This window comes from Ambystoma mexicanum, chromosome 1p, assembly GCF_040938575.1.
Source record: "Ambystoma mexicanum isolate Mex_15411 chromosome 1p, UKY_AmexF1_1, whole genome shotgun sequence".
NCBI classification, from domain to species: domain Eukaryota; kingdom Metazoa; phylum Chordata; class Amphibia; order Caudata; family Ambystomatidae; genus Ambystoma; species Ambystoma mexicanum.
Window position 1 is genome coordinate 1,067,947,542 of NC_090921.1, and position 13,867 is coordinate 1,067,961,408.

The 13,867-nt window shown below is 42.2% G+C and overlaps 1 protein-coding gene across 3 annotated transcripts in view; it reads left to right on the top strand.

The window, feature by feature from the left end:
- Positions 1–274: 274 nt before the first annotated feature.
- ARHGEF11 (Rho guanine nucleotide exchange factor 11) overlaps positions 275–13,867 on the top strand; it is a 1,841,770-nt gene continuing 1,828,177 nt past the window's right edge. For 2 of the 3 annotated variants that reach the window (XM_069604546.1, XM_069604551.1), the window contains exon 1: positions 276–1,282. In XM_069604546.1, the coding sequence (XP_069460647.1) occupies positions 1,248–1,282 (35 nt within the window). In that variant the 5' untranslated portion in view covers positions 276–1,247. Of the gene's footprint in view, positions 1,283–13,867 lie in introns of all 3 variants that reach the window. The other variant, XM_069604553.1, reaches the window with a different exon arrangement.

Genomic DNA, 13,867 nt, shown 5'->3' on the forward strand with positions numbered 1-13,867 from the left:
GAAGGAGCAATGCATTGGGGGAGAAACCAAGGACAACCTGTGTCGCTTTTTGGTTTGATTTCGTTTTTGCTTGCTGGGATTTTTTGAGCGGACTGTTTTCTATCGTTGCCTCCTTTTTTTCCTCGTTCCTTGTTGTGTGTTTAACGGGGGGAAAGGGGGAGGGAGAGAGAGCCAGGGAGAGAGCTATAGGCCAGGCAGGCAGGCAGGACTAGGAAAGGCTGGGGATTTTGCAGGCCTTCTCGGATCTCTGGGGGCGGTGGTGGTTGGGAGAGGTTACTGGGGGAGGGGGGAGGGGAAGGGTTGCATACAACCCCTTCAAAAATGCAATTTAAAAACCAATATCAGATCTAGACTGGGCGGTAGCGGCCCGGGCTTTCTGTTGTTTTTCCTCTGTACAGGAGAAGAGAGAAATAAAATAAGGGAAAGGCGATTCCATTGAGGACGTGTTGACAAGCGAAGGGCACCTCACATTTCTAGATAGCGAAAATGTATTCGGACGTGCCAAATACGAAACAGTTAGAGTCTCTACTTGCGTTCACAGTTTCTTATTATAGGCTATGAGAGTTTTGGAAACGGTGCAGGGTTTTAAGTCGTTGTTTTCTCTAACTCGTGTATTTTATGTTTCGACTTTTAAAAATTGCTTTTGCTACTTGGTGCTGTATTCTGTTCATTCGAAAGTAAAACGTTTAGCTGCAAGGCTGTGTTAAATACAGTGTGGGTTTGTACATATGTATTATTTTCTAATTTATTCATTCTAAAACAGCCGAAGGCTTAAACAGTGGAGAATTAAAAAAATACACACTCCTAGTGCATGTGCATAGGCATTAAGCTTTTTCTCAGATCTGCTTTTGAGTTTGCCTTTCGTCACCATCAAAAACCAAATCTGGGAAGATAACATTTTGCCTTGTGCTTAGCTTAGCAGTAAAGACACATTTAGGAGTAATGACCAATACGACCTACGTTTTATTTTAATATGGGGGACACCTTTGAAATACCATCCGCGTTTTTTTTTTAATACGAGGAACAATTTTTAACATTTTGACTCACGTTTTATGACGGAAGACGGAACGCAGGCATCATGTGGACCCTGAAAACGAGAATGAACTTGCAGCTGCCAGGTTCATGAGCCCTCATTTGATCCTGAAAGCCGACTGATTTTGCACAGACTGAATTTTTCCTCCGCTGCAGTATTTGAAACCATCAACTGTTAAACTGGATTTGACATCGGTGGGCGCTCTTCAGGCATCATGAGCGTCAGGTTGCCTCAGACTGTGTTAGACAGGTAATTATGAATGCACTTCTTTATTAAAGCATAATCAAGGCTGATGATTCAATGTGTTGCATGTTTCATGGTTATAGTATTTGCAATTTTGCCAACCTAAGCGTGAAATTATGGGAAGCCCACACAACTCCGAAGGGCCGTTTTTCAACACGTACAGTGAATTATGTAATGTTTTAAGCGCAACTATGTTTAGAGCAACTATGGTATGTTAAAAAAGCGTTGAAGTGTGCCAGTTTTTTTTCTTGTTGCACTTGGGCATAACTAAAACTGAATGACTGTGTGCGCGTCCAAAAAGTAAAACATTAAGAGGATTTGTTCCCCAAAATCGTCAGTGCATGTTTTAGGGGAATTGCAAGCATCAATTGACCCACCCATGTTTTGTGATACTGGTGAGATCATTTTTCAGGTGCTTTCTGGACAATGCAAACTGTACACTGGTTTACCAAAGCATAATTGGTTATTTACGAAAATGAATGTATTACTGGTACCTTTTTCTGCTTTAAAAAAAAAAGTGTCGGCGGAGTATTCAGTGCTCTACTTGCGTAAAACTACGTAACTATTGAAATGCCAATGAGTACTTACCAAATCCATGTTTGCCAAGCCAGACACAGAGCCCAGAGGGCGTCCCTATGTCTAGAGGCCCTCACCACAAAGTAGGTGGGAGGAGTGTCACTCAAGTTCAGGGTTGATGAATATCGCCGATTCAAGGCTTGCAGAAACATCCTGCGTTTGATGCCCTTGGTGATTGATGGTTTAAGCGGAATGCCATTTAATTGTTTCTGGTTTTGGAGCATTATACATTGATCATTTGGTGGGGTTGTTTAGAGGCAGGGTACAATCTATGTCACTCAAACTCTTAACCCATGGAATCTAGCTAGCCGTGGTAACGATATTTGCTTACTCTTTACATTGATCTTAATTCGTGACATTTTTTGTAGACAATTGAGCTTTTGTCCACTTTACCTGTTTGGCGTTTCATATTCTCGACTGTCTTTTGTTATGCACATTCAGAAGATGTAGTTGATCAATGTATTCACTATTGTTGTGGTTATGGATTTAAAAACTCCATACGTTGAAATTTTTTAAAATTTGTACTGTTACAAGTGTCTCTCCTCCATCCTGTATGTAGAAATGTGTGGTTCTTCATGGGAGGATCATGTCGCAGAGCACTGGAATGCTTAACAAATGGAGGTGATGTCTAGGGCTGTACCTCTGTTCCCAGACATGGGTTATTGAGACTAAGGTTAAGGTCACACGCTCTTTGTCAGATCTACATTCCGTATAAGTTAATACTCAGTTTATGCTCCTACAATGGCCTACTTTTTTATTTTGATGAATATCCTTTACCTACTAGCACAGTAGTATATGAGAGATTGTACACATGAAGGCAAGGCTCTAAAATGGGGTGTTTTTTTAAAATTTGATTTTCAAGCAATCAGGAAAAGTAAATCAACAAGGAGGAGATGCATCAGGAGAGAAACATTGCCTATACATAGGCTTATCAGTACATGGAAAAATTGAAAATTAAAAGGCTAAAACATGAAAAAGGCATTGAGGTCAAATTCATCAATGAAGGGGTATTCAATATCGGGGTTCAGAGTTAATCAATAGAGTATAGCGGGTAAGTCCTCATCCGCATGCTGCACTGATCTGTCCTCCGAAATGCGATAATGAGAATGATTTCCATTGCTGAGGAATTGGAGGGCAGTAATCGTCAGTTAATACAAGTGACAAAGGGGTCACATACCAGTCTATATTTGATCAGTGTGTCGGAGAGAGCAGCATTGATTTTATTTTTTGTTTTTTTTCCCAATGGGGTTTATATATATATATATATATATATATATATATACCAAATTTTTGCCCACCACATAAGGAGCGTCAGCTTTCTTCCAATTTTGTGCAATGGTGAGCCTGGCTGCGGTAAGCATATGGTTCTATAAAACGGATTGTGGGGCTCCAATGGTAGAAGTGTCCTGCTAACCTATGTCTCTCAATAAGATCACCAGTGGGTCAAGGGGAAGTCGAATACCCACAATCTTTTGGATCAAATTAGTGACGACAGACCAATAGGTTTTAATTATGGGACACTGCCACCATATGTGAGCCATGGATCCAAACTCTGAGCACCCTCTCCAACACTGGGGAGAAACAAGTGGATACATTTTTTTGTGCAATCTATACGGTGTGAGATACCACTGGCAAAGGACTTGGAATTAGTTATGTTATTGTAGTGCATATGGACGTCTTCGAGGCCCTTTTCCATATAATTTCCCATGATGTGATCGGTATCGTGGCACCCAGGTCTTTCTTCCCACTTTTCATATATATCATCATCTCACCGTTACCGTCTGTTATTATTTTGTATACATTAGGGATCTTGTGACAAGAACGTTTAAATGATATTAACCTTGTGAAAGCCGTCATGCTGCCTCCTTTTTTTTTTTTTATTATTATATTTTTTTTGTTTTATGGGGAGATGACCAGTCTCTAAGTTGCATATAGTGAACTCTCTGTCGTATAGCGTGAATGCCATTTTTGTATTGCTCAAAAGTGAGGGGTGGCCCACCTTCTTACAATTGACCCTGTTCTCGCAGCCCACCCTCTCGCGCTCTCTATCTGGCAAAGCTACCTATTGCTATCCCGTCGTAAAAATTGGGTTAATGGTGCTATCTGGGAGTGGTGGGGGTGTTAAGTTGGTATGTCCGTATTGCTCCATCCCCATAGGATAAACTAATCTGGATGGAAGGCAGGAACATTTTGTCTCGGTCGGCGAGAAGACGGCAGCCATGGTAGAGAGGCCAGTGGAACACCCAGAGATTATAGCTGTGCATCTGCAACAGCCTCTTCCTCAACCTTCTTTTTTTCTCCCTTCACCCCCTACAACTAATCCAGAATAGGGCTGTGAGACGTATACTTGACCTGAAGCCCAGGGACCGCATCTCTCTAGCCCTAAAGTCTCTACACTGGCTCCCGATGACTTTAAGAATCACATTAAAATCCCTCTGCATCATCTACAAGGTTGTCTGGGGCCTGGGCCCTCTCTACATCCAACTTTCCATCCCTAAATACTGCCCAGCCAGAACCCTTTGGTCCTCTGGCTCCAACTCTTTGCAGGTGAAACATTTCTTCAAGCAGAGAGTTGGAGGTAGAGCCCTCTCCTCGGCTGGCGCTTCACCTTCTGCAACGGCCTTCCCCTTCCGATCAGACTTGAGCCGGATCTTCTTAAGTTCCGGAAACTTCTCAAGACCTTCCTTTTCTCCTCTGCCTTCCATCTCCCCCCCCCCCCCCTCCCTTGCTAAGCTCTCCACCTGCAACTGTGACTGGTGCCTGGTCCCTTCTGAGTCATACAGTCACCAGACCACACACCCCTACCAGTCTCTCCCAGCATCCGTCGTCAGCACTTGCCCTTGGGCCCCCTTTCCCGGACTTTCCCTAACCAGTCCTCGTACTCGCTGAACTTGCCTCCTCTCACCCCTCTTTCCCCTGGCACTTGCCGCCTCAGCCTGTACAGCACTTGCCCCCCTTCCTTTGCACTTTTCCCTACTCTCCGACACCCATAGTAGTTGCATGGTAGTCTTTGCAAGGGCACCTGTAGAGTCCTTTGGGTTGAGGGGAGGGAGCTGGGTTGCCCCAGTAGTGATGCTACTTGTAACTTTTTGGAGGCAAGATGATTCTTGCCTTCTTGGAATTGAAACCACTGATTTTCATAGGCCAACAATTGAATTGATATTTTATTTATATCGTGATCATACACAAGTGTTTCAGAGCGCGAACAATCAAGCTATCAGTTAAATACCAACTTTTGATTTCTACTACTGAACCCATTTGAACTTGTACAGACAGCCCAAATGTCTACGTGTCTTAGTGCTGGGGTGAGAATGGGTCATCTGCCCAACTAGACGTTTTAACCACATTGATTCAATACTGCATAAATCCATAACTTCAAACCTCCTAAATGCAATTTAAAACCTCTTCTTTTTTTTCCCCCTCTCATCCGTGGACTAAATTTCCTCTGCAGACCCCCTCCCCCCCTTGATGTTTGCTGCAAGCCTTGTTCTATCCCTACATATTGCTTGGGAGCAGGGGATTTCAGAATGGCGGTTCGTACGATCAATTGTATAGTAACAAGTATCAGTACTACACACACATCCATTGTGCAGGCTGCTATATCAAACGTTTGAAGTTGATATAGTATTCACAGCCTTCCACTAAGGTTGAGGAATACCTCCCCCACCACGTCAGAGAGGTTACATGTTGGGATCTGCTTGGCATTCACTGTTGGAAATTCAAAAGAGACTGATCCTAAATGCGCACATTGATTGTATTGTTGATATAGCATCGCAAACAATTGTCTCCATGCAGCCCCTTCCGAAAGCTTCTTGTGCACTGACCGATTGGAACCATAATATTCAGGCATAATTTAGAGGTAAACAGTACGAATGATGTGTCTACCAGAGGTGGGGTGTTTTCTGGATTTTAGTGGGGATGGCTCTATTGCAAGTCAGATCGACCAGACATGTTACCAGGGACAGGATAATATGTTAAGGGTGGAGGGAGGAAGTAGGAGGCAGGCTGTGAAGGGCAATGGGATAAATGGGCCTAACAGTGGTTGTCAGAAGTTGGAGACGGGCCAAATTGGCTTTATTTGTTACCCAGTTGTCTTCATGTCCTTCAGTCGAAAAGCCTCTTTTTATATTGATCAGTTTTTAGCCTCTTCCTGTGCAGCAAAAGGCTTTGGAGCTGCTGGTCCATTTTAAAAATCAAAGTCCCAAGCTTTGATATTGGATTAACTGAAAATATTATGATGAGATGGTAGATGCATGAGCTTTCAAAGCCACAGAGACTGTTTCCTTTAGGAAAACTTTTGCATCTACTATCTCGGCATAACATTTTCAGTTATTCAATATCAAAGCTTGGCATTTTGTTTGATTTTAAAAAATGGAACAACAGCTCCAAATCCTGTAGCTGCACAGGAAGATGCTAAAAACGGATCAATATAAAGAGTAAACGGCTCCCTTTCGATTTGATGATCATTTTCTGCAGTTGAGTTTAAAACCATTAGATTGCATGCGCTGTCCCCCAGAGAAGTGCTTGTTACATGGTCGGTCACTGCTTCCTGGCCCTTTGAATACTTTGACATGCATGTTATAGGCAGAGGTTAACATGTTAAGTTGCAAGCTACTATCCTGCCATTAAGTGGCATGTCGCCTCAATTCGACACATGCACGCTCACAATGTATTACTCGCCAGGAGTCAATTTGACTCCTAATGTATGTCCACCTTCTGAACAAAATGCAGTGCTTTAATTCGGATGAGCACAGATGTGATCCATATTATAGCTTGACCCACTGGAACCTCGCTATCCAGGAGTCGGGGATCACGAGTGCAATATCTTTTTCTATAGATCTCTAAGTCCGTCTTCCCTATTTCAATTGTTTTAATTCCACAAACAAGGAATTTTTGCAAAAATCTTTACATGGAAAAAGTAAGGGCACTGTTTTGGAAGCGTCTCAAAAACTTTCATTGGAGGTGAAGATTTCAAAATGGTAAGGATGAGGATGGAGGGATAGAGCGTGCTATCCGTGGGGGTGGGGGTGTGGGGGAGAATAGTTTATCAACCATGTACGTCCCTGAACCATTTGGTAAGTTCTGTAGAAGGAAAGCAAACTAGATTTTCAGTCTTTTTTTAAGAGAGGATAAAATCTGTGCAATTGTTTATTCACCAAGAGGGAAGCATAGTGACAGACCCATTTTGGAGCTTGCTGTTGATGGCTTGGTCCTTGGTGATTACATCAGCCGCGTTTTTTATCTGGAATGAGGCACTTGCACTTTTCGAATCTGCACTTTAAGACCATTGATATATTGGATATTTTAAGATAACTGCGTTAATGTGAAGCCATGATGATTTGTATTTTAACGTTCTTATGACTGGTTTTATAATTGTCGTTTGGGAAAATGGGAAATGTATTATTTTACTGTTGTATCTAATTGTATTTAACGGTTGTACGTTTCTTTATTGATTTGTGTAGTGCAAACGTTTTATCTTTTAACCAAACGCACTTAAATAAAAAAAAATCCACATGAGATGTAAACTGCAGCTTTGTGTCTATTTATATATGGATCGTAATGTCAATTAGGTTTCTACTTGTGCTCCTTGATGCACATTCCTAAACACAGTTAATGCCACATGGGTTTCTTTATATGACAGTGGGGCGCCCATTGCCCGAGGCATTGACACACAGCTCCTGGTAGACGTTGGTTTCAGCTACCTAAGCAACCAGCAGGAGCTAAATAGCTCCCAGCTATTTCGAACTCTGAGGTACACCGTGAGTCATGGACACAGAATAAAAGACACGCTAAACCACTTGGAGAACACATCTGGTCATAGCCTAACAAGCTTGCTTCTTATATCAACATTCGTCCAAAGCACTGACAGGATCTAGTGACACTCCCCTGTTGAAGAAGCATCTATTACATCCATGCCGAATAGAGGAACCTTTTGTAAATTATGCAGTAAATAGTCTCTAGTCTAAATGGTATCTTTTCCTCAGGAACTTTTTTCTTTTTTTCTCCATTCAATCCTTTTGTGGGAATCCTACGTTGCACCCACTTGATTCTTGTTATCAAAATAAGAAGGGCAGCAAAAGTGACTTTATGCAGCTTTTACTCTACCTAATGATATCCCAGGAAGTGACCTGACTTACCCTAGACTTGACATCACAATACGAGCCCTCGCACCCTTTTAAACTGGGACGAAGTCACCAAAAGTGGCTCATAAAATGCTGCTGTACTGAAATACTGATAAACATCTTTAAATCTCATGGCGGCAGATAAAGGTTAGGCATTAGGGTTGCAAGTCCGAGAACAGTGGCTTCAGTTACTGTGCCAAGTAGTGTCATCCGTCCGCGTCCATGGTCGATTCTGCACGAGGGGGTGATTTCTGTCAGTGCTAGGGACTTATCACATGCATATCTGAAAAGGGGGGTTGGAAGTCCGACTCTAAAATTACATCTCTCAGTGGATCAGAGAATAGTGAGTTTTGATGTGGCGAATACTACTGACCGTTGCTGTTGTACTCTTCTATTAGAGGCTTGCGAAGCTCAAGAGTTGACAAAACGCAACTGCGTGTCTGCTGGTCCTCAAATATTTTATCCATGGATTGACTCGCTGTAAGAACTCTGGTTGCTGGTTTGGGTCAGGGTTTCATTCTGAGTTCTTTGCTTGAGTCACAAGTCACGCTACAGCAACTCCTCCATTGTGTACACGCTACCCTTGTTGATGCTCCTACACCCAAAACCTTCTTTTAAAGTCCATTTCCTGTCTTGCCATAAAAACAGAACCCTGATTTCCTAAGGACATGACCACAAACTTTAATTTTTTGCAATAAACCTGTTCTTGCTGAGCAGATCTTTTAAAACTGTTACTCGACTTGCTCTTGTGGATTGCACAATACGGACAAGGTATGACTTTGTAGTAAGTGCATACAGTCTGGAAAGCAAACGTCAGCTGGTTTAACCTTGGTCCCCATGTTTCATCTATTATGCACCCTACAATAAGGCAAAGGTGTGGCCCATGCCTGAGTACTTATAAAAGTAGAACTAACTGAGGGAGATATGGGTGTGCGGTAACATTGGCTTGTCTGATGGAAAGGAACTGAAAGAGGGCGCAGTTGGCACTTAGTTATATGTGGCACAGTAATTACTTTGAATTTTCATTTTACTCATCCCGATGCACTGTGGGTACAAAGGTGATGTCATGCCCGCACAGGTGCCTGTCCCCCCCACAACCTGGTACAAACTGTTTCCCTTCCAGTCTCTGGATCAATGTGTGATTGTGCGGTAGATATGCCAATGCCGTAATCACAGGTGTAACAGTCTACTCCCCCTTCCCCAGCCCCCCCATTTATCAACCGTCGGATGAATGGAAATATGTATGGCAATAGCAACACAGTGAGATGTTGTACTATCCTGACCCTCATCGTCTGGGTAATGCAATCCATGGCAGATTGTGAGTTCAATTTGTGGCCTGATCGTTATGATCTCAACCAGTAGCTTCATAACCTAATCTAAATACCTGCTGACTATCATCTATAATATAGGTTTCCTAAGCATCACAATGATTGGTCCACATGATTGTTTCACCTTCTCACCCTTTCTTCACCACTGACTTGATATCTTAATTGACGAAACTGGGCGAGTGCCTCTGGACTTCCAATTCTTGATCACTTTCTTTATCTCTGTATTTCCATATCAAATCTAAATCGTTTCAGAACTGGGATAACCTTAGTGCCAGCACTATTCAGTACTGGCTGACCACAGTTCTCAACATGTTGCCCCCTCAGCATGTAAATGCTACAACAATTAACTTATTTCTAGAAAAAGAAAGAAAATTCCCTGGAGCGGAAATTGTGCAAAATCCTGAATCTGAGCACACACGCCAAAAACAGTGCTCCATACACTCATAACGGCAAGTAAGAAATGTTCATAATTGCTGAAGAACTTGTAAACACGAAGGTCACTTGGTGTACCTGCTCATCATTAAATACATTATTTAATTCTCTGCACCCATATCTTTTCAAGCGCAATCCTGAAAACTCTGGAGGCAATTGTGTCATACTGAAAATATCCACAACTACTTTATTGCTTTCATTGCATTTGCAGTTGCCTTGAACTTTGATACTTCCACCCAATTTCCTTCAAAATATCCATACATTTTATATACCAAACATGTTGCGGGAACACAAGGTACACTGACCACACAATATTCTTGGATAGATTAAAGTGTTTACACTATCATCTAAGATCTAATCCTTCAAAAGAATACAGAATGTTGGATATGGTCTCTACAATGAAAACATTTATACCACAAATAAAACGGAGTAATTATCCGTATGGGTGTTTTTCTATACAACTACTGATAGACCTTTGTACCCTCTATCCTGAATGGGAGTGATATCCATTACTTGTCGGAAAGTTTGACTTGCTCAAAACTTGAAGGGATATTGTGAAATAAGGTACTGTCGTTCCCAAATTGCGTTTCAATCACAGTACTGAGGTATGCATTGGGGTTGACTTCACTTCTAGGTTGGTACTGGTGGAGAAGCCTCTTTTGGAGAATATTACAACTTCATAGGAATATTCTCATGCCCCATTAAAATTCACCATAGGAAGATCTCAATATGGAAATGGAGAAAAATGGAAACAATTCTCGTATGTACCATTTTAAAGCAAAAGCTGACTCAATCGCAACATCATCATCTTGGTTGATGGGGAAATCCTATTGAGTTAAAAAAGAGGCTTCTATGCAATGATTGGGCAGATGCAGGGGTAGAATACAAATTGTATAAACATCTATTTTGGGACATAAGAATACCATCCCTAGTATCTAACTACTATATCCAACTGATAATTGAGATCTCAATTCCTCAGATTTAGAATGAAGATTTTACCGACCTGTGAAATTAAATGCATAAGAATTTGAGAGTTATTAGTCAACATCCTTTGCAAATATTGTAAGGACCCAGGTTCGAGGAAAGCCTAACTCATTTGGTGATCGAATGTTCAGCCCTTCAGCTATTGAGGTGTCAGATGTTTGTAAAATATGTTAATGGTATTTAATGGGTGACCTCGCAGGTCTTATGGCAGTGTACAGTTACAGGGAACAAATTGATTTGATCCTGGACACTATTGAGGGTATGTTAATGTTAAAGGATATTTATACCGCACGCTATCGCCACCGGAGTGGTCCCCTGGCGCTCTGGTGGATCTGAAAGAAAAGGGGGGTAGATTAGGGGTTAGGAATGTGGTAGTAGGACGTTTGGAGAGGAGCAATGGAGCGGTGATATACTGTTGGCAGCTTCAGTTCAGTTCACACCGGTCGCTGAGCTTTTTGGTGTGTAATCCGGTCGGAGTCTGTTGTGTGCTGTTTTGTGAAGGTCTGCGGGTTGCTGCGGTTTAAGAGGTATGGTTGTGTTTAGTTAGAGTGTGAGGAGTGGTGAGGTTTTTAGAATTTTTGTGGGGTTGGTTAGTAGCCTTGTAATTCGGAGAAATGCACTCTCCTATATTGTGTGTCTTTGGCGATTTAGACCTGGTTGTCTTCCTTTCAGTGATTACGTTTCCGCATGATGATAAGGCTGTCTCTCACCTCTCTGTCATTATGTTAAGTTAGCTAGTCTTTGCTTTTCTATCTTTGTATTTGGCCAGCCCCGCCATCCCATTTTGCAGTTGGTGCAAATTAGTCCTTTCGGATCATATGCTTTTGACCTGCGCCCCTACCCTACGCCCTGTCTGAGTGGGTGAGGTTGGTGGTTGTGCCTTTTGTATTGGGCACGTTTGCTATTATTCTGTCCAGATGGGGTTGTCACGCTTGTTCTATTCCGCCTGGCATCATCGTTCTTGTTCTTGTAGGAGTTTCCCTCAGTCGGTCCTAGGTGTTGTTTGTGCCGTCCTATATTCTGTCAGACTGTTCTTTTGTATTTCCTGTTTGATTGTTTCAGTTGTGTCTTAGTTGTTGAAGAGGCAGGTTTTTAGTAGTTTTCTAAAATTTAGGTGAACTTTGGCATTTCTTATTCCTTTCCGGAGGTTGTTCCAGGTTTTTTGCTACTAGGTGGGAGAAAGAGGAGGCTCCTAGTTTTCTTTCTGACTTTTGGTTCAAGGTGGATTTCATTGCTTGATCTGAGGAGTCTTGTTGGCTTGTAGATTTCTTTTGTAGTAACTCTGCTCCCTGTCCATTGATTGCCCTGTGTGTTATGCACATTGTTTTAAATGTGATATGATGTTTGATTGGAAGCCAAAGTAGCGCTGGAGTGATGCGATCTTGTCTTGACAGTTTCAGGAGGAGTCTAGTTGCTGCATTTTGGATGCGTTGTAATTTCTTAAGGAGGTATTCCAGCATCCCGAGGTAAAGGCTGTTTGCGTTGTCGATTTTTGACATGATGAGGGCGACGATTGTGAGTGTTTTGTGGCTGAAGTAGAGGAAAGGTTGGATTCTTTTTGTTGAGTGAAGGAGGATGAAGCATTTCTTAATTATCGCGTTTACTTGTGGTTCTAAAGTTGGCGCATTGTCCATTAGGCCGCCCAGGATTTTCACTACCTTAGATGGTGTGGGCGCGGTTCCCAATTCAATCGGCCAGGGAATGTAGGTGTTGTTCTCTTGGTTTTTGGATCTAATCATGATTTCTGTCTTTCCTGGGTTGATTTTTAGGTTGTTGGCGTTCATCCAGTCATAGATTCCTTTTAGACATTCTACTAGAGTTGAGTGATTTGCTTGTGTGTCTTCGATTGTGTAGATGATTTGAGTGTCGTCTGCTTGGTTGCAGCATGTAATGTTGAATTTTTTGAAAATCTTGATTAACAATGTCTGGTAGATGTTGAAGTATAGTGGTGATAGTGAGTATCCTTGTGGTACTCCACAGTCGTTAACTCGTGGAGTAGATTTGAAGGGTTTTATCCATACAGTTTCTGTTTGCTGGGAATGATTTAATCCACAGTACTGCTATGTCCGTTATACCTATATATTCTTCTAATCTTTTGATCAGGGCTTACTGTGTTGAAAGCTGTGGAGAGGTCGAGCAGAATTGGGGCCGAGGTTGTGTGGAGTGTACGTTTGTTTTTAGGTCGTCCCAGATGGATAGCAGTGCCAATTCTGTTCCTCTTGTTTGTCTGAAGCCGACTTGTGCTTGCTCTAGCAACTGGTGTTTTTCTACGTGTTCTTGGGTTATTTTTGTATACGTATGTTTCTAGGAGTTTTGCCGGGTAGGGAATGTTTGAAATCAGCCTGTACTTGGAGAGGCCGTCCACATCGCCACTTGTGTTCTATAGAAGAGGTTTAATGTATGCTGATTTGAAGGATCGTGGTCCTGTCGCGAGCATCAGATTCAGGAGATTTCTGTAATATTCAGATGGCGTTCCATCTGTGAGGATTGATTTGTAGATGTCAGGGGGGCAGGGATCCATGGGTGATCCCAATTTCTTGCTATGATTTACCAGCTTGACGAATGTCTCTACAGTTATTTCCGGGAAGTTTTGGAGTTTCTGCTCTGGCTTCTTGCCGGGTCCGGTTGGTTTAGTGTTAGGGTTGGTCGGTCTGTTTTGTATGATTTGTAAGATGTCGTTGATTTTGTTTTTGAAATGGGTCTGCCAGGTTGTTGCATAGTTTCTGTGAGGGTATTGGAGTGTTGGTGCAACCTGGTGGGTTTCTCATTTCGTTTATGATGTTGAACATTTCTTTTTGTGTGTTGGAGGCTTTAGTGATTTTTGTCATCAGAATGCCTTTTCTTTGCCTTTTTAAAATGTCCTTCTCATACCATCGAATTTGTCTTTGGAACTGGGTTTTCTTATCTTGGTCGTATTCTTCCTCCATTGTAGTTCCAGCTTCTTGTTTTTCTTTTTCATGGTTTTTAGTGGTCTGGTGAACCATTTTGCCATTGCTCTTTTTCTGGAGGGGGTAAATGGGTTTTTCCGGGGAGATGTTTTCAATTGTATCAGCAACCCATTTATTGAGTAACTTTGTTTTCCCGTCGGGTCTGCCTTCTCCAGTTCTGCCGCTGAAGGTTTGGTCAGCTCCAATTGTTCTATTAGGTTG